A 22,613-nucleotide genomic window follows, 5' to 3' on the forward strand; every position below is an offset into this window, starting at 1 on the left:
TAACAGTGGGATAGAAGCTATCCTTGAGCCTGGTGGTACGTGCTTTCAGGCTTTTGTATCTTCTGCACGATAGGAGAAGGGTGGATGGGGTCTTTGATTATGCTGGCAGCTTTACTGAGGCAGCGAGAAGTATAGTCCATGGAGGTAAGGCTGGTTTCTGTGACGTGCTGAGTTGTGTTCACAACTCCCTGCAGTTTCTTGCAGTCATGGGGAGAGCAGTTGCCATACCAAGCTGTGATACATCCAGATAGGATGCTTTCTATGGTGCATTGATTAAAAATTGGTGAGTGTCAAAGGGGACATGCCAAATTTCTTTAGCATTCTGAGGAAGTAGAGGTGCTGGTGAGCTTTCTTGGCTGTGGCGTCTACGTGGTTGGACCAGGACAGGCTATTGGTGATGTTCACTCCTAGGAACTTGAAGCTCTCAACCTCAGCACTGTTTGTAGATAGGAGCATGTGCACTGCCCCTCTTCCTGAAGTCAATGACCAGCTCTTTTGTTTTGCTTGCACATGTACATAATTTTCACCTAAAGTTAGCTTCTATTGTTTTGTCCGTCTCCTTTTTATAATCTCTACCCCACCTTTCTTTCCCAGTTCTTACCTTAAAAATATGTGAAGAGTCTCAGAATTTAAATTTGAAAGGACAGGGCATTCTGATTGTTTGATCAGTACCTAGATTAAATACTCAAACCAAGGAAAGTGTAAAGAAAGGTTTGGTTTTGTTCATCTAGAAAATAAAGCAACTTGATTCATTTTGGATAATGGTAAATGGAAGAAAGTTTGGTCATCTCCTTCCCCACCTTATCCTTCTTATGCTTCATCAGAAAAATTCTGTTCAATCATTGATGACATAGAATATAACAGCACAGTACAGGCCCTTCGGCCCACAATGTTGTGCTGACATTTTATCCTGCTCTAAGATCTATCTAACCCTTTCCTCCCACATAGACCCTCCCCCAATTCTCTATCATCATGTGTCTATCTAAGGGTCTCTTAAATGTCCCGAATGTATCTGCCCGCACAACCACATATATGTGCAAATATATCTGATATATACTTTACCAGTACTCTATTGACATCGTAAGAAATAGGGGCTGATTATAGAGTGTTATTAAGCACCAATAGTAATGCAAGAATTCTTACAGCGTACTCTATAAGACACACAAGGCAAAACACTTAAAACAGACATGGGCATGTTCTTCTTGATTAGCTGACTGAAATATCTGCAGTCTTTAGAGGCTCATGCTTTGTTGAAATGGGACAAGTTTGAGCGGCGCCTGATATTAGAAGGGAGAAAGTCAAGTTGAATTGAGATGGGGTGGAGGGATTGGTGCTGTGGAGTGGGGTCGGGTTACTTCCTCTTTATTGAAGTGTGTGAGGCATTGATAGTGGCAGAGAGGGGCGGGGCGAGGCGTCACCGTCACTTTATAATGTGGTTTGCAACACAAGGCAGCTACTCGGAATAAGAGTCAGGCAGGGGACATAACGTTAGGAGCATTTTCGGAGGGGTTAGGAGACATTTCTGATATGGCGGCCGCAGAGCAGTGGCTTCTTATGTACCTGTCTTTGTTTTCCCTCAAGGAGTGGACTTTAGCTTTTAATTTGGATACGGAAAATGTCATTAAGAAAACCGGAGAACACTCCAGCCTGTTTGGTTTTTCCCTTGCTATGCACCAGCAGCTAGTACCATCAGATGAAATAATGTAAGTATCCGTACATTTGATTTTGTTTTATTGAGGAGGACGGTACTTTCAGGCTCCAGAGAGAAATGCAAGTGGAAAGTATGCGCGTTGTGGTGTAAGCCAGGGCACTCTCGCACACCTTACATAAAGTTATTCCATTCGAACAGGTCTATCGGATTTTAAGCTTGTGCGCAAGGTTTAACCAAGTGCAGCGAGAAGTTTCCGTCAGCAGCCGCAGTACCTGTTCACGGCCGGCGCTCGGTGCACAGAGGTCATGCCCGCCACTCCAAAGCGTCAGCCCGTTAAACCCGTAGAGTCGCTGCCCCGTTAGCGTCAGGCGCCTGGGTGCCAGCAGAGCGCTATATTGTTCTGTAATTCACATTGATTTATGTTGGGCTTTTAGTATTGACTGCGAAGCTTTTTAATATTTAAAATCTTATTAGAAATGGGAAGACTTTGCTGATTTCTTTGATCGAAGAATGCAACAGATTGCCACGCCTCGTTTGAAGAAAGCAAAGTGGTTTAAGGGTGAAGCGATCATTGGTATGCAGGGCAGCGCGGACTGTTGCCCCCAACACCGCTGAGTCCCTCGGGGGCCGGCCACAGAATCTTCCAAAGTTGCACTGGAGCTGAGATGACCCCAAACAATTGTCTTCAGTGAAAGGGTCAGAAACTTTATCCTTAAAGCCTTATTACCATTCAACTGCTGTCCTTTAATTGAAGAAGCGTCAAAGGTTGCTCTCTGAGCAAAGTGTTCCACTAAAACCTTTAATGTTGCCACCAGCCGGATTTCTGCTGTAAACTTTTTTTTTGTTTCTTAAATAGTTTGCACGCCTGGCCCGCTGCGCTGCAGCGACAGTTTGATGATAGCAGCTTTCGTGAACGTGCATCAGCACAAAACATGCCAACGTTGTTGTAAATGTGATGATTTGAATGGGTTGTGGGGAGGGGGGGGGGTGGGTGGCTGGTGGCTGCGGTGGTGATCGGCGGGTGTGGGGAGGGGGCAGGGAGGAGCTGCATGCCCCGCCTTGCGCGACGCCCGGCGGCGGGATCTGGTTGCTATGGTTCGCCACTCTCCGCTGCGCCGTGACGTCAGCCCCCAGCAATTCCGGAGCTGCCTTCAATCCCGGCCTGGCCCGGCGCGGTGCGGAGGCGGACCCGGCGGGGGGGGGTGGCGCAAACAGCTTCTGAAAGTAAAAGCTGCTGAATGCATTCCTTCTTTCCTTTGGAATTAATGACACCCGTGTCGAGGAAGGACGTCTGATTTGAGAATCCCATCAGCACGTTAAACCTGATGTATTCTGTTTATACCCTTGTATCCGCAATAAAAGTTTTCTGGATTATTTGAAAATTGTTCCACATTTGTCACAAGCAGATTATATTTTGGAAGCTCAGTTTGGATTCTGCCAGAGTCACTTGGCCCCTGATCTCATTTACAGCCTTAGTCCAAACATAGACAAAAGAGCTAAACTCCAGAGGTGAAGTGACAGTAACTGCCCTTGACATCAAAGCAGCATTTGATCGAGTATGTCTTCAAAGAGCCCTTGCTAAACTGGAGTCAGTGGGAATGGGGGGTAGGGGAAAGAATCCAGTGGTGGTTGGGATCATATCTAGCACAAAGGAAGATGGTTGTGGTGGTTGGAAGTCAATCATCTCAGCTGCAGAACATCTCTGCAGGAGTTCATTGGGGTCGTGTCCTAGGCCCAAACATCTTCAGCTGCTCCATCAATGACTTTCCTTCCTTCCGTCCTGAGGTCAGATGTAGGGGTGTTTGCTGATAATTGCACAATGTTCAGCATCATTTGTAATTCCTCCGATAAGGAAGCAGCCCACATCCAGATGCAGCGAGACTATCCAAATCTGGGCTGATGAGTGGCAAGTAGCATTCACACCACAAGTACCAGGCAATGACAAAATCTAATGAGAAATTCCAGCTATCACCCCCTGATGTTCAATGGCATTTCCATCACTGAACCCCACTACTACTATCAATTTCCTGGGGTGGAGGGGGGAGGTGTTACCATTAGCCAGAAGCTGAACTGGAGTAGCCAATATACACATTGTGGCTACACAAGCATGGTGGAGACCTAGGACTCCTGTGGCGAGTAACCTCCCTCCTAACTGCCCAAAGCCTGTCCAAAGCTCAAGTCAGGAGTGTGATGGAATACTCTCTGCTTACCTGGATGAGTACAGTTTCAACAACACTCAAGAAGCTCTACACTATACAGGACATGGCAGCCCACTTGTTAGGCACCCCATTCACAACTATATACTCACTCCACCACCAATGCACAATAGTAGCAGTTTGTACCATCTATGGGATGCACTGTAGCAAAACACCAAGACTCCTTAGACGAGACCATCCAAACCCATGACCTCTGCCAGTTAGAAGGACAAGGGCAGCAAAAGCACGGGAACATCACTACCTGGAAATTGCCTTCCAAACCACACACTGTCCTGACTTAGAAATATATTGTCATTCCTTCACTTTTGCTGGGTCAAAATCCTGAAACTCACTAAAAGCATTGTTGGGGAAAGCAGTATTTGAAGAAGATAGCTCACCAACATCTTATCAAGGGCAAGTAGGGAAGGGCATTTAAATGCTGGCTCAGCCTGTGAAGTCTGCATCCCTTAAATGAATATACAAAATAAAGGTGTAATGCAGATTCGTTGGGTCTGACATGTTTGTGATATAACGAGTTAATTTATTTTCATAAGTTGCAACAATGCAGTGCTGTTTTAATTTGAGAATATAACCCAAGGTGCTGTGTAAATAAAGACAGATGGCAAGAAGTAGTTGAAGAGTTAGACCAGGTTACTGCAGAAAGATCTTGGTGAAAGGCTTTTGTAAGTGCAAGTGAGTAACAAGGGGATTCAAATGCCCAAAGTTCCTGGAAACTAACACAGATTGAATAAGTTGTAGGCCAAAGAATGAAGGATGTAAGTCCAAGGATTTGATATTTCAGAAGTACTTAAATGGGATGAGTATTTTTCAGTTCAGTGTGTTATGAGAACTGGAGCTTGATGGAGGGATGGTGAGAACAGGTGTGATTGGTTACAGGGACTTGGCATAAGCTTCCAAATAGTTAATGTTTATACTGGGTATAATTTAGGAGGCTGCAAGGAGAGTTACAGAGGCGGTGGAAGTGAAGCACAGAAAGCTACTCTTTCAATAGTGAGATTAAGCCATCTTGGTCAATTTCAGTTATGCAGCCATTAACATTCTTGGGTTCTGTCAAAGTGAGCAAAGACTATTTTAATTTGCTTGTAGGAACTGGAATTGGTTTATTATAGTTACTTGTACTGAGGTACAGTGAACAATTTGTCTTGCATGCGGTTCATATAGATCAATTCATTGTACAGTGCATTGAGGCAGTACAAGGTAAAATAATACAATGCAGAGTAAAGTGTCACAGCTACAGAGAAAGTGCAGGTAGATAATAAAGTACAAGGTCATAACGAGGTAGATTGTGAAGTCAAGAGTCCATTTTAATGTACTAGGGAACCATTCAATAGTCTTATAACAGCAGGATAGAAGCTGACCTTGAGCCTGGTGGTATGTGCTTTCAGGCTTTTGTGTCTTCTGCCTGATGGGAGAAGGGAGAACAGGGTGAAGAGGGGAGAATAGAGAATGTCCTGAGTGGGTGGGGTCTTTGATTACTTAGGATGTAACATTCCTAGGGAAGGTAATGAAGGAGACTAGCTAATAGGTACGATTCTGTGAGCATGACTGTCAGATTGTTAGTTGACTAGTCTAAAGTACAGCTCTTCCACATTGGGCTCAAGTTCCAAGATATTTGTGGGGAAGAATACACTTAGTACTTGGGATGTATGTTTCTGGGAACTCCTGACAAATTCTTTGATACAGAGAATTTTTTAACAAGTGAGTACTCAAGAGAAGTAATAGACTGCTGTTGGCCTTAAAATCGATTGAAGTGGTGTTACTTTGAAAGGGAGAAGTTTAATTTGTTTTTATTTAAACCATAGAGGTATATTTTTCCCTCTTTGGTCCAGTTAAGAATGTGAAGCTTTGAACCAGAAATAGGGTGAAAATTGACTTTCATATGCTCCTGTAAAAGTTGTGCATTCCAACATCATTTTATGAGTAATAGAAAGTATGGTTAATTTTAGGATTTTTATTGGTAGTTGATTTTGGATGACATCTAATTCCCAGCCTTTCAGAACCTTGGGTCTCTTACTGAGCCACCCTGTATTCTGCCAGTCTTCTGGGATCTATTAAAACAAATTGAAAGGTCAATATTGCTTGTTCTTTTACATTGATGACCGAGTTATAATGCCAGACTGAAGTTTAATTATGTCATTCTCTTACCTTTTTCAATACTTGTGCTCCTTTTATGTTCATCTGTGGAGAGATCCTGAACTTTAGACAAGACCATCCAAACCCATGACCTCTACCAGTTAGAAGGAGAAGGGCAGCAAAAGCACGGGAACATCACTACCTGGAAATACTGAACTTAATCTTGACATTTATATGAAGTGCACTGGCCCAAAGGCGCAGCTAATTTTGCATCTGCAAAATTGCAGTGTTGAAGTTTGGCGTTCACCTTCAAGATAAAGCCTGGTGTGATGAGGTTGATATCCAATTGTAGAAAGAGAAACCTATCTGTAACATTATGAAACACCAATCACAGCCTTGTGCCATCCTAGAATGCTTTACAGTAAAAGAACTACTTTTAAGACATAGTCACTGATGTAGGAATCATAGAAGCTAATTTCTTGTGGCAAGCTTCTCGCAACAGCAATGTGAAAATGCCCGAGGGACCAGGGCACTTTTAGAGGCAAGAATGCTTCTGCATAACCCACAGTGGAAGAGCCCTGTCGAGCATCAATAGCAAATATGCCCTGAGAATATTTGTAAAATGGTATCTTATTGTTTGCAAGGACAGAAACGGACTAGTTTTGAATTGCTCAGTTAAAACCTGCTTGTGAAGTCCTTGTCAATATCTTTCCTTCAAAGTACCTCATAAGTCCTTGTCAATATCTTTCCTTCAAAGTACCTCATAGATCTCTGTTGTTAGATCATGTGCCATCAATCATTGATGAAAGGCCTATTTGCCAGTGTAGTTAAGGCAGTGAGGATATATTTAAACAGATGCAGCTTTATAAAGGAACCAATCAGTTTATACGTTTTCATTACCCATAACGTTGCTGGTTAACTATTATTGTTCAAATAAATCTGAAATAGTTTGAACTAGTACAATTCAGTAAAACCTATTTTAATTAATGCAATTCTTCATGGCTGGGCAATAGCACATAATCATGTTGTTTTATTTTAAAGTAAACCGTGTGCTCGTCTGTGCTAGTGCATGCATGCACGTGTGTTTATGGCAGGGGATGGAAGTCAGTCATTGCTGCTATGTTAACAGTTGTACAATTTGTCTCTATTTGACAGGCAGAGTTATAATTGACCTTTTAGTTTGTCCAGTGGAAGTATGTTCCCTCTAGTTTTAGCAGGAGATAAATTAACTTGAATTCAAAATTGTGACACCTATTCAACAAAAACTGCGGAAAAGTGAGTGTCTGTAGATCTGAGAAGATCAGAAGGGAGGTAATTTGTCCTGTTGAATTGTTTTGGGTGTCACTGAAATTTATTCAGCTGTGTGTATCCCTGCTGGGTTTGTTAGCCTGTTTGCGCTCAGTATATGGGCTCCATGAAAGACTGCCATTTGAGTTAGATTCTAGAAGAGGGTTGTTCTTGCTGCTGTACTCAGCAAGAGCTGATGCCTTTGGGAACGGAAGAATGAAAACTCCTGTAATTTTAGTTCCAGCACCTAGATTTGAATCTTTGGTTGATGGATTAAATTCCTCTCCTGTGTGGCAAGTTACATATTCCTAAACTAGTTCCTGGCACCTACACACCTTCATCAAAAAAAGACAAATGGTGAAAATATTTGAAATGGTAACAGAAATATCACGTTGCTAGAATTGCAAGACTGTTTTGAGGCAGAGGATGAGGCCTGGATGCATTGCTGTGTCTCTATAAGGAAAGCTTTAGTCTTCATTTGATAACTGAAGAGTGAATGAAACATTGAAGAATGTTCTATTCTCAACAATGGCACTGGCTACATAAATTGCAAAATTTCTCTCCTGTTGTTGTGTGAGTTGAATTTAGAATTTGATGTGATAAAGACCTTCAGCAGAGTTTCTTAATACTTCAACATGTTTAAATAAACATTCAGTTAATATGGAGAAGGGAAAGAGTTGTTAGCCGAGACATAAGCAAAAGAGTACTTTTTGTTTCTTGATGGCAGGATTAAGTTAAGCTGTTTAATTGGAACAGCTACAAAATTGAATAAATACTGAGGTCGGGCAATTGAATGATTATTTCTTCGATATGGACACAAAATATTCTGTAGACTGGGCTGGAAAATAACTGTCATGAGACATAAAGTATATATATTACTTATAACAGTTATATAGCTACTACCTTTGCTATAATGTGTTTCCTATCAATTCGCTTTGATAGAAAACAAATTATAGCAAAGGTAGTAGCACTTTTATTGCAATATTATAAATAATGTATAGATTTGTTTTTTCGAGTGCAGCCCATTATTTATTAATTTTGAATGCTCATGCTAGGCAAGTAATAATAGAAGTTTCTGAACCATGAGTGAAGTAGGTCCTATTATTTGCACAAACAAAATAAAAACCCTCCCCTCTAGTGCAACAATTTGTATGTGTTTAACACCTTTTAATGCAGTAAAACACTGGTGTTTCACAAGAGTGCTACCAAACATCATGTGGCTTACTGTCAAATTAGGGAAAGTGCATTTAAATGTTTTAAAGGTGGAGAGAAAGATGAAGTAATCAAGGGAGCGAATTCCAGAGTTTAAGGCCATGGCATTTGAAGGCATACCTGCCAATGACGAAGCAGTTTAAAATCTGGGATGATCAAGAAACAAGAACTGTAGGAATGCAGAAATCTTAGCGGCTGGGAGAGATTAGAGTGACAGAGAAGGGTAATGCCTTGAATGAATTTGAAAACAAGGATGAGAATTATAAAATGGAATTGATGTTTAACAGGGAGCTATTTACACCAGACAACATGTGGGTGATAGCTGAATGAAATTTTGTCTGTGTTAGAACTTGGGCATCAGGGTTTTAAACCTCTAGTTCACAGTAGAGCATGAGACACCAGCCAGGAGTGTTTATGACTGGTAACTCTGAAGGTAACAAAAGATTGCATGTGGGATAATTATCCAGCCACATTCTTCAGTTTAATATAGATCTGCTCAAAGGTTTGGGTCTTGTGCAGATGAAGTTGTGATGTTAATTATCACCTTAGTCTCTTTATGTCTGTAATCCTAAAGGTTTTTCTACGTATTTTATGATTGTTTTCTTCTTTTCTGATTCCCTAAGGTTTAACTATTACATTAATTATGCAAAGAGATTAGTTGGCTAATCAATTAGCTTTCATAACTAGCCAATTCTACAAATGCTGGTTACGAAAGCCTAATTGTGGACATTGAATGAATTGTTATTCTTGAAAATGCTGAGACTGCACTTTTGAACTATCTTGCATAGTGATCTTCACTATTTTTCAACCAGTGGCCACTTTGACAAAAATCCTTCAATGTAAGAGTCACATTTACTACTAAGTTGACACATTGCTTGGATGTAATCTTACAGAGTGACTTGTTTAACTGAAACGGTTTGCTTGTACAATAAAACAATATCTTTTATTTAAAATGGCAGCAATGCAAGTAAGCTTTTCAAGAATGATGTTACTGTCATTTTGCAATTGACTTATTTACATGTACTTATTGGTGCACACACGCACCCTCCCCTTAACCCTTACACCCACAGAGCTCCATGCTCTTAAACCTCCACTTGAAGTTTCCCCACAGAAAGCTTTATGAGCTCCTCTTGTCCTCCTGCAGGGCTCAGCTATCTTTGGACACATCTGTTGATGTTCATGGCTATGTTCTGGGAAAATAAAATGAAAGTAGAATGCTAGAGTGGGAAGTACAGATGTTCCTACAGATGTGTAGGAGGAAAAGATTAGCAAAGGTTAATATAGACCATTTACCAATTGTGACAGCGGAAATTATATTGGGGAATAAGGATATGTCTGAAAAACCGAAACAGACATTTTGTTTGTCCTCACAGATGAACAAACAGTACCTCCTAGAAATGGTACAGTACAGTAGAATGAGTGAGGGCTTGAAATAAATTAGCATTAGTAACAAAATAATATTGAAGAAATTAATAGGTCTGAAAACCAATTAAACCTCAGGACTTCATGACCTGCATCATGCGATTTTGAAAGAGATTGTGGATGCACTCATTGTCATTTTCCAAAATTCCGCAGACTCTAGATCAGTTCCTGAAGATCAGAAGCTAGCAAACCACACTGCTTAAGAAAGGATGGATAGAGAAAGTGGGTAACTGCAAACCAGTTAACCCAACATCATTAGTGGAGGAAATCCTGGAACATTTTATTAAGGAAGTGGTAAGGAGTACCTAGAAAATATTCAACATGAATTTATCAAAGGGAAAGCATGTTTTACCACTCTGTTAGTCTTACAAGGATTAGAATAGAGAAGTGAGGACCAGTGGATATGGATTATTTAGATTTTCAAATAAGATGTAAAACAATTAGAACACATGGGATTTGAAGATTAGTTAGTGGACAATAAACAGAGAATAGGAATGAATGGGTTGTTTTTGGATTTGAAGACTATGCCTAGTGTTTTGCTGCAGGGATCAGTGATGGGGCCCCGGATGTTCACAATAGCAGAGATTCAGATGAGGAAACGATGTGTAATATATCCAAGCTTGCCGATGATACAAAACTGTGCTGCAGTGAGGAGGCTGAAGAGAGACTTCAAGGGGCTATGGATGGGCTTAGTGAATAGGTGAGGAAATAGCAAATGGAACATAATGGAGAAAAAGATGAGGTTGTTCCAGTTTGGTAGAATGAAAGGTGGAATATGTCTTAAATGGTGAGAGATTGAAACATGATGGTTTTTCGTGGGTCTTGGGTATCCTTGTACATGAGTAACTAGGAGTTAATGTGCAGTTACAGCAAGCAATTAGGAAGACAAATGGTATATTGGCCTTTGTTGCAAGTCGATTGGAGGGCAAAGTAAAGACCTCTTACTGGAAGTATGCAGGGCCCTGGTGAGACCACACCTGCAATGTTATTCCAGGTCGCGTCTTCATCCTAAGGAAGGATGTACTTGCAATAATAGTGCAAGTAAGGTTCACAGATTGATTCTTAGGACGGCAACTTGTCATACAAGGAGAGATTAAGCAGTCTGGGCGCACACTAGGCAGAATGAAGTGATCAAAATTCTAACAGGGCTTGACATGATAGATGAAAAGTTGTCGCTTTTCAGCTGAGGTGCCTTGAACCAATAGTTACAGCCTCAGGAAAAAAAGGGTTGGCCATTCAAGGCAGAAGAAATTTCTTCACCCCGAGGGTAGTGAATCTTTTGAAATTCTCTAACGGAAAGGGTTGTGGAGGCTCAGTTGCTGACTATATTTCAAGACTGAGGTTGATAGACGTTTGGATATTAAAGAAATTTGGGGTGGCATGGTGATGCTGCATCACTGCTCCAATGATCCAGGTTCAGTCCTGACCTTGGTGCATGGATTTCCTCCCACATCCCAAAGACGTGGGTTGTTAGTTTAATTGGCCACTGTAAATTGCCCCATTTGTGTAGGTGTGTGGTAGAATCTGGGCAGGGGTGGGCTGATGAAAATGGTGGGAGAATAAAATGGGATTGGTGTTAATGGATATTTTTGATGAAACTGTTCAGAAAATGTATAATGTGTACCATTTTCTGTTTGTATTTCATTGGATTTAGCATTTGAATGTTGCAAGTTTGAATACGATATTTAGGTTACCTGAGATCACTGGCAAAAGCATAATTCATCATCTGCTTCATAACAGCCTTTTATTTCATAAGATTTTGTAAATACTCCATCTTGGCATTAGTGATGTGCCTACTCGATTTGGCTCATTCTAGCTGAATATAGCAGTGAATTAATGATAATGTAACGAGAATTAATTAATTAATTAATTATGCAGCATTTAAAACATCATTATTTAGTTGCCAAAGAATCTGCTCAGCAAAATATATGGGATGATCTATAAACTGTATATTGAAAATAGTACTAGTATGATTTTTAGGTGTTATGTGTAGCCTTTGTTTTGTTAGAAAAATAACATGCATTCAATTAGTGAAACATTGAAAAAGCAGTTGGTGATCACAATGCAGCATTAATGCATTTTAGATATTAATGTAGTCAAGTTCATTAGTTGCATGTCAATAGGTAAATTCTTCCTGTTGAGCAAAGAGGACACACAAAGCAAAGAATTTTACTTACGATTATGCAACAAATCATCCTTGTTTTAATGATCTGGAAAATAACTTAGATGGATGCAGCCAATGTGCATCTGAGGGTTATGCTATTGCACTTTAGTTTTTTCAATAATGGTAAAGATACTTTTTTTCCCCACATGAATCTTGTAAACTTTTCTGGGTCTCCATTTAATGACAATCAAGACTTGAGGCTTCATTGTCAAGCAATAAATCAACTAGGAATGCAGGACACAAAGATTATGGGATTTTGTTTGAGCCCTTTTGCCCCAGTAACTGTAGCAAATATTAAGGTACTTGAGCCTGCCTCAGTCAAGGGAAGGCGTGATGATTAAATAAACAGCAAGTTATGCTCCTTGGTAGAAAAAAGTGCAAGCACCTAGAGATAAACTTTATGTGTAGCAGAGCCAATTGCTGGCTGTACTGTGATCAGTTTCAAGCTGCTCTTGTGTAATTTGGGCAGGGAAAGCAAATGCGTGAATTAACTAAATTAATTAGATCATATTTAAGGCAATAAGTTGTGCCTTGTTCTGATTTTTATGACTGAAGACAAAAATCTTGTCCTTCATTTATTAAAAGCTGATGAAAATATTATTACATTCTTTCCTTTCTCTCCTCAAATACAGCACTACTGTGAAAACAGCCAATTACTTTCCATATTAGTTATAGTCAACGTTAACTTGCATGGTTTTAACTTTTTTTTTCATTCCTTCAGTTATATAAACTTTCATCTGCTGTATTAATTAATGGACTCAGTTCTTTAAATTTTCTGATTTTTTTTTTTGTTGCTATAAACTAAATTTCTCTTCCCCACCCCAACTGCAAGAAGTTAAGATCATAGGAAGGGTTTGGAAGTGGATCGTGGGAAACAGCAGATTATGAGAGAGATGTTGGAGAGCACTTTCGAATGAGAGGAGTCTGAGAAGCAAGAGACTCTGGATAAGGAGGGTGGTCAGAGAGAGGATAAATGTATGGAGGTTAGAAGAGATTTGAGGTGGAGGAAGTCGAGCTAGTGTTTGGACTGTGGTATGAAGGTATCAGCAGTGAGGGAAAATGGATATGCTGGAGGAGATGACAAAGGAAGAAAAGGTGGAGGGACCCAGAGGAATGTGGACTTGTGATCTTTCGCCAAAGCTGAAGCAATGCTTCAAACTCCAGCTTACACCTTCGGTTTTTGTTGAAACACACCCCATTCATGTGCCTCCTGGTAGAATGTTGCTTGATGTGAAATGGTCATTAAAAGGTATTTGGTGTCACAATGCCAGCCCAGCAGCCTCGACCTACGCGCGCGTGCACACTTGTGTGTGTGCGCGCAGGGAAGTGCTGGTAGTAATTTTAGTTCAGAATTTGTCTTCAATGAAATAGTTGCCACCAAATATATGTTTTGCCACCCATAGTTCATGTCAGAAGATAATTTTTAAGAGCTCTGTCACTTCATCCACTTTTGGGCAGCAAGTGCAAATGGCTTTGTGATTGTATTCAGTTTGAAGTGGTCATTTGTAATTTGGTAAAGTCAGATGCTGACTATGCATAAGGTTTGATCAAAATAATTGCGTTGTTTTTGGCAAGCATGTCTTTTTGCCCGCTGTTTTGCTTTGTCTTCCTTTTAACTTTTTCCTCCCATTCACTGTTCTGATGTGTATGTGTGCACTAGCATAGAACTTGTTAGGTAATTGCAATGATACTTCACAATACAGCCCAATGGGTGTGAATGTGCAGGCTGCTGCAGGCCATGTGAAATTGCACATACAACCCTTGTTGTGGTAAAATGAGGTTGCACGCTGTGGTAAGTAAGTTGAAAACCACTGGCATTGCCTCTCTTCTCAACCAATTCAAATATGCATTTCAAGTACGAATTGCTGGTTGTCAATCATCAGAACTGCTGACTGTTTTACCTCTTCCCTAAGCATGCTTTGTCTAGCCCATATTGGCACCAATTTAGGACACATTCAGTGACAATATCTGGCATGTGTAGTTCACTATCTGAGGTCACAAAATATTAAGAGGAATAGATAGAGTGGACAGCCAGCGCCTCTTTCCCAGGGCACCAATGCTCAATACAAGAGGGCATGGCTTTAAGATAATGGGTGGGAAGTTCAAGGGAGACGTCAGAGGGAGGTTTTTTACCCAGAGAGTGGTTGGTGCATGGAATGCGCTGCTGGGGGTGGTGGTGGAGGCTGATACGTTGGGCAAGTTCAAGAGATTGTTAGATAAGCATATGGAGGAATTTAAGATAGAGGGATATATGGGAGGAAGGGGTTAGATAGTCTTAGGAGTGGCTTGAAGGTCGGCACAACGTGGTGGGCCAAAGGGCCTGTATTGTGCTGTATGTTCTATGGTCATTTGGTAAATCTTGCAAGAGACAACTGCTTGGAATTTTACATGACAGAGCACTGATCTCATGTGTTGGTGTATGCAGTAGGCAGGGAATTCACTCTGTTGTGTTGCCAAGAAGTGCAGCAAGAAAAAAAAGTTTAGGAATTTCTTACGGCCCAGTCTATACTTGTAAAGACATAGAAAACCACTGGATCCATGCAGGCTCCTGGGGAGGAATCCTATTAGTCTTATTTCCCTAGGAGCATACAACTGATACTCTCTCACAAGTCCACCAACTCCCCCTTGATTCTCTTAGCCATTAACCTACATTAAGTGGTGATATTAAGTAGGCAATTAACCTACCAGTATGTGTTTGGGATGTTGGATGGAAGTTTCTATCACAGGAAGAACTTGCAAATTCTACACAGACAGCTACCAAGGTTAGGAGCAAACACAGGTCTCTGGAGCTGTGAGGCAGCAGCACCAATTGCCTGTGCCACAGTGCCACCCATTCTGTGGAACTACTGGATGGTATGCAATTTCTGTCTGTCCCCTGACTGACCTAAGGTCATCTATTTTGGTTGGGGGCATTTAAAACAAAAATGAAGGGGGGAGGACCCTTAACATTTACCTTTCTGGTGGGGCACTCATCTAGGATTTATTTTGTTGTACCATCAACTTTTTGCTCTTAAGTCCACGCATAGTGCTTCATCCTGTTCCTAATTCAGTGGCTGACAACTTTGTTAATGGAGATTCTTGAAAAGAATCATAGAATTTCAGAAAGAAAGTGCAGGAAGGCCATGAGAGGTGACAATCAAGAAATAAAAGCAGTATGTTGGAACCACTCAGCAGGTCAGGTATCATTGGAAGAGGGGAGAAAACAGTTTAAAGTATTGGAGAAGTCTATAGAGACACCCTCATGGGCTCTGAAATCTCCGATATCAGAAGATAAACCTGGACAGCTCAACTCTGTCTTTGCTGAAGCCGTGGGATTGCACTGCATAGAGTCCTAGGAAGATTGTATTTTGGTAATCACACAAGTGTTTTGAAATAGGTGTTTTATGTAAAGTTAGAGTCTTAAGCCTCTATTTTTGAACAAATTAGAAGGTGATTGACACCACTTTTTGGTCTGCAGCAGTATTAGTTTTTGAATGTCATGTGGCCTTTTAATTTGTTTAGAATAAAGAGATTGTATACTGACAACAAACAATGAGGGTTGGCTAGGGCATGTATAGATGACTGTGATTGCTTTATGTTGGTTGAAGGGGTCAAAGCAGATGAGTTTTCCCATTTAGATGCTGGATGGTGGCATTCTTGATGGCTCAATGAACCTTGCAGATTTGAGGGCATTTCATGCAACAAAATACTCTGCTCCTTCATTACTATCTGCATCATCTTTGCTATTTGAGCTCAATCTCACTGCTTCACACCAGAATACCACCATTCTTGAGGGCCTTGACAGTGCATATTGACTAATGCCTCAGAGTGGGCAAGGTCCGTAAACATATTTTCAGCAACCTGTTGGCTGGCTTGTATGCAGCAGGTCGAATGACTCATGGCAACTGCAGGGGTATCTTGTTCACATTTGGAGAAAATTCGTCCTGCGGCTGCAGACCATTTGAACACAATGAAATTGAATCAATTAATGAGAACTCCTGGGTATTCTGGTGGCTACATGAATGCAGCATATTACACTCTGCACTTGTAGCTTGAGTCTCGAGCCTGAGCACCAGCTCATTGCTGTCATCTATTTGAGTGGCCAGCTGTGAGAACCTACACATGTTGCCAGAGAAGTCCTGGAAGGATTTTGAAGTGCAAAAATTGAAGATAATGGTAAGATGTGCCTGTTAGATTTAGGAGGTAGTAAAGATCTACCACCATATGCTATGATAGAACCTTATCAAACACCATACTAACCATATACAAGAAACTGAGCCTCTACCCATGCATCCAATATACACCATGGGACCTCCTGCAACTGCACCCTTATTATGAGCCCCTCTTTGCATGGAGCCTGCTTTTGGTACTGAGCCTCCCATTGTGGTCCATCACACTTCCTTAGGTTCCACTGTTGCTGTAGGAAAATGACCATTATGAACTCGTGAAGATCTTGTAACTGCGATAAGAAAATGTGAGGTTCAAGAACTTCCAAACTCAAGAGCAGAGTTCACAAAATTATCACAAGTTCTCTCAAACTTTCTACCAAGTTTCTGAAGGAAAGAACATCATAATTCCTATGAAAGTACTGCACAATCACTCAAAGTAGCATCTGTGTTATACTAAATTGTCGACTCCTAAGCTTTGTTTGGTTTCACTGACATATATCGGAATGCTCAGGAAATGTGCATTACATTCACAAACTGCTCTTAAACTTGTTCTTGATTACTAATTTGAACATATTTAAATTAACAGCCAGTCTACCAGATGGGATTTTATAATCAAAGCCCAGCATGCCTGTTTTAAATACGGAAATTGGCTGGTTTGGATTAGCCTTCTGCAACAAAAAAAGTGCTAGAAACACTCAGCAGATCCAGCAGCATGTGTGAAAGGAGAAAGATTTTTGGTCAAAGATCTTTTGTTAGAGTTCTTTTGACCCCGTTTACACAGATGCTGCCTGTTGAATGTTTCCAGCATTTTCTGTTTGTTTCAGATTTCCAGCATCTGCAGTTTCTTTGTTTCATTTGGTTTGTGAATTTGACCCCACACCTGCTACAAAATCCACCAGCTCACTCATAGCAGCTAAAATTTTCCTCAAATATCCTGTACAAAAAGAGGCTGTACGTATCCTCAAGATAGACTTTTTTGGAATGATTAAAAGTTGTCCTTTAAAGAGACTTAAGTCTTGAAAAGAAATGCTTTGTTTCCTTGCTGATTTTCTACTGACGAAGTGATATTTCCAAAGGTGAAGTTTTCACAGGCTCCTGCAAACTTGCCACTTGTGCATCTCCATTTTGTGAGTGTAGTGACCGTAGAAGAGAAATTCAGTCATCTCTGGGGAAGGGAAGTACTGTAGAGGACCTTAACCTGTTCTTATCTAACACACATAACACGCAGTTCGGGGACTGTGGGCTTGCAACTTTAATGTTGGTAAATGGAAAGAAATTTTGCAGTGTTAATGATGTTCTGATTTTATATTTATATATCAAGCATATACCTAAAAGATTTAATCTTTGAACTAATGATTCAAGCTGAGGTACAGTTTTAACGCTGGGTCAGCTTCGAGTACCTCATGTAAGTGGCCACCTTTTAGTATATGAATCTCATGAGTGGATTGAGATGAATTGTCCAATGAAGCTTTAAGAGTCACAGGAGTTGCACAATATAAAGGCCAAAAGGCATTGATGATCTTATGAAAAGACCTTGGCTAGAGTATGAGTGTCAGTTGTCTGCTGTATTGAGATCTATAGAGGGCATAACCCAGATTCACTTGGATACGGTCTGGAAATTCAACTATTAAGAAAAACGGGAAAATTTTAAACAGGGTGGATCAGGAAGTCTGAGTGGTTGGGAGGGTGGAGTGAGGTTTGCATGTGGTCAGTGATGGAATCCTTCAGAGAGGGATTAGGCTGAAGTCTGGGGTTGCTGGGAGGACTAAGGACATTTGCGTACTGGAACACGATTGGAGCAATCATTAGAAGAGTCACTTAAGGGACCACTTACTGGAAGGAGGATGCATTGCTTCCCTTAATCTTTAACCCTTTAATACTGATGCAGACTTCAAGCCTTTGGTTAAAGTTCAATTCAGTGGGTGAGGCAGATGCTGTTTGTAGGTCACATATCTGCAGGACGGTGTGTAAGTACGATCAAATTTGTGCTTCACACATCTGTTGGCATCATTGGATGTGTCCAGTGGCTCGATACGTGTGTCAGGCACATGTAGAACCTGAAATAAGAAGTTGTGATGCAGCCAGTATGAGATAGGGTTTTGATAAAATTCCATCTTGTAGAGCAATAAAATGCTCCACCATGCAATGAAACTTCTAGGTCTATGATCCCACGGCCTGGATTATTGGTTAGTAAAGCAGATAATGTGATTTAGAATGGTTAACTTGTGTGCAGAGGAGAGGTCAAATGAAGTGGTTGGACCAAAAGGGTCTTGAGTATATATTGTAGTTTCTTTGTATTTCTGTATATTGAATGTATTCTTTCACAGAGATTGTCGGCTATTGCTCAAGACTGGATATTGCAGGCAATTTTCCCTTCCTTCCCTAACCTAGACACTGAGGCTAACTGTGAAACATCTGCTACTGCATATTAGCTAAAAAGCAATCGAACCAAGGATACTTTTTGGTTACTTAAAAAATTACAAGAACTGCTTGCATTAGTAGTTTCTTAAATTCTGTTAATTCTGCCAAATGCATTTGTCATTGACTTTTGTACAACTGCTAAATATGTAGCCACAAAGTGATGATGCCTTTAATAGTAATATAGTGTGCTGTGGGTTCTGCAAGTGCTCAGAGTGGTTACAGATAAATGTAGTATCCGGAAACTGGAGGTCAGTTATGAGAAAACCACAATACTGACTGAGATTGTTAAAAGGGCCATCTGCGAATGAGCTGATAAGTTTAAAGCTATAAATGCAATGCCTAAATAAAATGCCACAGCAAACCCAATTGTGATAAGCATTACTGGCTTAAAATAAGTTGGATGATTTTTGAGCCTAAATGTGGCTTGGTTTTAATAATGGAATGTAAGTTCTTTCTTTGTCCTAGGAAATAGTGCAAAAGCATGAAATTTTGCACATAGACATTATTGATGGCATTCATTGACCTGAAGAATTTCACAGTCATTATTGAAAAGAGCCACTTGTTGTCTGTGATGGACATAGAGGTCTGAATTAATACAAGGATTTTATTATTGTTGGTTGAAAGTGGAAGTTAACATGGTAATCCATAAATCAGCAAAAAATTTGCAAGTTGCTGTCACTTTTAAAGAGTCACTGCATTGCCTGTGGGAGTGAAAGTAACAAGAACCCCCAAGTTTTTGACCTCCAGAACGATCAATACTATTAATTTATGATGCCATGTTTGCTAAAGATAGTTCATTCATAATATTCCTTCAGACATCTGGAACCAGCTGAAAGGGGCTCTGGGCTTTGCATGTTTCTCAATGATTGCAATAGTCCTAGCCATTAGAGCCTCTGCTGCTGAGGCAGCAGCCAATGTCCTGAAGGTAAAGCAAAAATACTGCAGATGCTGGAAATCTGAAGTAAAATAGAAAATGCTAGAAACATTCAACAGGTCAGGCAGCATCCGTGGAAAGAGAAAGAGTTAATGTTTCAGGTCCGAGATTCTTTGTCAGAGCTTGTTTTTAAACAGATGGATGACTGGCAGAAATGGTCAGTTCTGACACAGACAAAAAGGATCAAGTTACTTAAAGTTGGACAAATCAATATTGAGTCCTGAAGGCTGCAATGTGCCTATTTGAGGTCTTTGTCAAGCTTGCACTAGGCCTCATTGTTTAAGTGCAGGAGGCCACAGACAGGCCTTTGCTCCTTTAATGTTCAGTTGTTGTGTGATCACTAATAGGATAAGGTCCTGTAATCTCTGCTGCTTTTCAGACAGCTGTCATAATGACTTCACGAGTCTGTTCTCTGGACACTTCCAGCACACAACTCGAGTTCCCTTTCACACAGTATAGCAATCAGTGGCTGTATGTCCACAATCATTATCCCCACGATACTTGTTCACTTGGATGTTTCCAGTTACAGAGGGGTTGGCCTACTGGTAAAGGTTAAGTAGATTGGTGTTCAACAGATTTGGGGTTAAGAATGACAGGTAGTCATATTGAAATACATTTAAGATTCTTTAGGGGGCTAGGTAGAAGAAATTCTGAGAGGATGTTTCCTCTGCTGGGAGAATCCAGAACCAGAGTGCATGTCCTTTATTGATGTATCTCTTTTGTATTGCCCTTGATGTGACTGGGATCCTTCCCATCATCCAGCAAGAAGCCTTCATTCTGTGCATAATGCACCTCCCCAGTGCACAGGAAATTGATGAAAACAATCAGTACATGATTACAATTTGAGATAACCATTGCAAAAAAAGTCCCAGAATTAGCCAAGCAGCAAAAGCTATATTGCGGGATTGCAAACACATGCTCAGTTATTAATTTTGAGAATCCATGGTTTTGATTGCCTCATTTCAGCCAGCAGGTATGAATTAAAGCCACCAATTTAAGACTAAGATGACAAAGATATTTTCCTCTCAGAAAGTTGACTTTGGAACTTCAGAGCTGTGGTGGAGAGACCTTGTATATTTAAGGCTGTGATAGATTTCTAATCACTATGGGGATTGAGGGATATGGTTGAAGATTGTCAGATCAGCCATTCTGTTGAATGGCAGAGCAGACTTGAGGGACTGAGTGGTCTTTTCCAGTTCCCACTTATGGTTTTAAGGATGTATCTACTGCCTCTACTAATGCTAAAATCAGTCAATTCCCATACTCTCACTGCACTCCAACAGATGTTACAGGGAGCTTCCATAAGAGATAGAGAGTCATTCAGGATAGAATCAGGCCCTTTGGCTCACAGAATCCACACTGACCATCAAGCATCTATTTTACAATAATTCTATTTTATTCTTCCCATATTCCCAACAGCTTTCCTCCAGATTCTACCATTCACTCACACTAGTGTAATTTACAGTAGCCAATTAACCGACCAACCTGCATGTCTTTGGAATGTGGGTGGAAACTGGAGCATCAAAGGAAACCCACACAGTGACAGGGAGAAAGTACAAACTTCTTACAGGCAGCACCAGAGGTGAGAATTGAACCCAGGTCACTGGTGCTGTGAGGCAGCAGCTCTACTAGCTGCCTGTGATTGCCTGAAATGACTCTGTGGCATGATTGTAGTTCTTCCTTTCCTACTTGCTGACAATGACATGTGGGCAGTGAAGTTTCACATCTTCATCTGACATTACAATGGTAGATTATGCGTTGACTGTATATGCTTGGAGATGCTGGCGGAGAGGGAGACATGGGTTAATTTATGGGCACATTTTCTTTAAGTGCTTCTGCCTCTCATTTGTTTTATAATAGCATTTGAGGGGATGCCCATAGAGACTGCCACACTTCTGAGAAATCATCCTCATTGGGTTTGGCCATAATGATCAAAATCTCCTTTTGGCCCCTCATGTTCACAACAAATATGAGGCTCTGTAGTCAGAATGATTATTTAAAAAAAATACTCGTAGTTGAATTGACTCAAAACTATAGCTTTCAGCCATAAAAAATTTTCACTCGCAGTTGTCTCGGCTGATCTTAGTTTTGAACAAGTAAAGCTGGAAATTTAGGCTTGCTCATTGACACTCGTCGTATGTTATTTGTTGTAGTTGGGGCCTGGGCACTTGACGGCCAGACCATGGGAAGAGCAGAGTAGCCCTTTGAGCAACTCTAAAGTTCTTTGGTAGTGTTGCACTTTGGATTGGAAATCAGCAAAGACTACCTCTACCCAGTTTGCTTCTTGGTTTTATGCATAATAAATTTTTAATTGTTTGGATGTTTACAGCCATTATTTGTATTCACTTGATTCTTCGTTGTGTGGCATCATTTGTGAGGGTACTCATTTGTTTTATGCGAAAAGGTGATAAGTATTTTTGAAAACTTTCAAAAGAACATGCGAGAATCTTGGAAATGGACGAGCCATCTTTGATCAATGTAATTTTTTTTTAGTGTGCATGTGGTCATTTCTTTAATTCTAAAACTTACTTGGGACACTTTTGAACCTACACTATGAGGGAGGGAAAAATGCATTTGAAACAGAAGCTTCAGATGGAGACAGTGAGCTTTTATTTGTTCCACTATTGTAGTGCAGTTCTGCAACCCTTGCATTTTAGCTGCTGAAAGGATCTTTGTACTTTATTTTTCAGAAGTTTTCAAGCTTCTCATAAATCTTTTGTCCTTTGTTCAAGTTCACGGCTGTTGATATCAGATACGTCATACACAGACATCTAATAATGGCCTGTAGCTACTGCTGTTTGACACCATGCTTCATGAAATGAAAGCTGGTATCTGTTCTTATAACAAAAAGAGGGAAGAAAGGCAACTATGGAGTAAGCAGTTCTTTGGCTTTGAGAATGCACGCAGCTCCACTAAAGTAGGAAATTGATTGAAGTTGCGATACTCAACACGTACCTTTCGAATAAATTAGTTTTAAAAAAGGATGAAGATAGGAAAGTTTTGTTTCCACTTTCAACTTTGTTTTCTTCTGACTGTAGTGTTTAATTTTTAAAAAATATAATGCCTTGAAATTTACAGTTATTAA

The 22,613-nt window shown here is 40.5% G+C and overlaps 1 protein-coding gene across 1 annotated transcript in view; it reads left to right on the forward strand.

The window, feature by feature from the left end:
* Positions 1–1,445: 1,445 nt before the first annotated feature.
* LOC127578384 (integrin alpha-6-like) overlaps positions 1,446–22,613 on the forward strand; it is a 72,818-nt gene continuing 51,650 nt past the window's right edge. The window contains 1 exon segment of the mRNA XM_052030353.1: positions 1,446–1,703. Coding sequence (XP_051886313.1) covers positions 1,528–1,703 — 176 coding nt within the window. The 5' untranslated portion in view covers positions 1,446–1,527.

This window comes from Pristis pectinata, chromosome 1 (assembly GCF_009764475.1).
Source record: "Pristis pectinata isolate sPriPec2 chromosome 1, sPriPec2.1.pri, whole genome shotgun sequence".
Taxonomy (NCBI): domain Eukaryota; kingdom Metazoa; phylum Chordata; class Chondrichthyes; order Rhinopristiformes; family Pristidae; genus Pristis; species Pristis pectinata.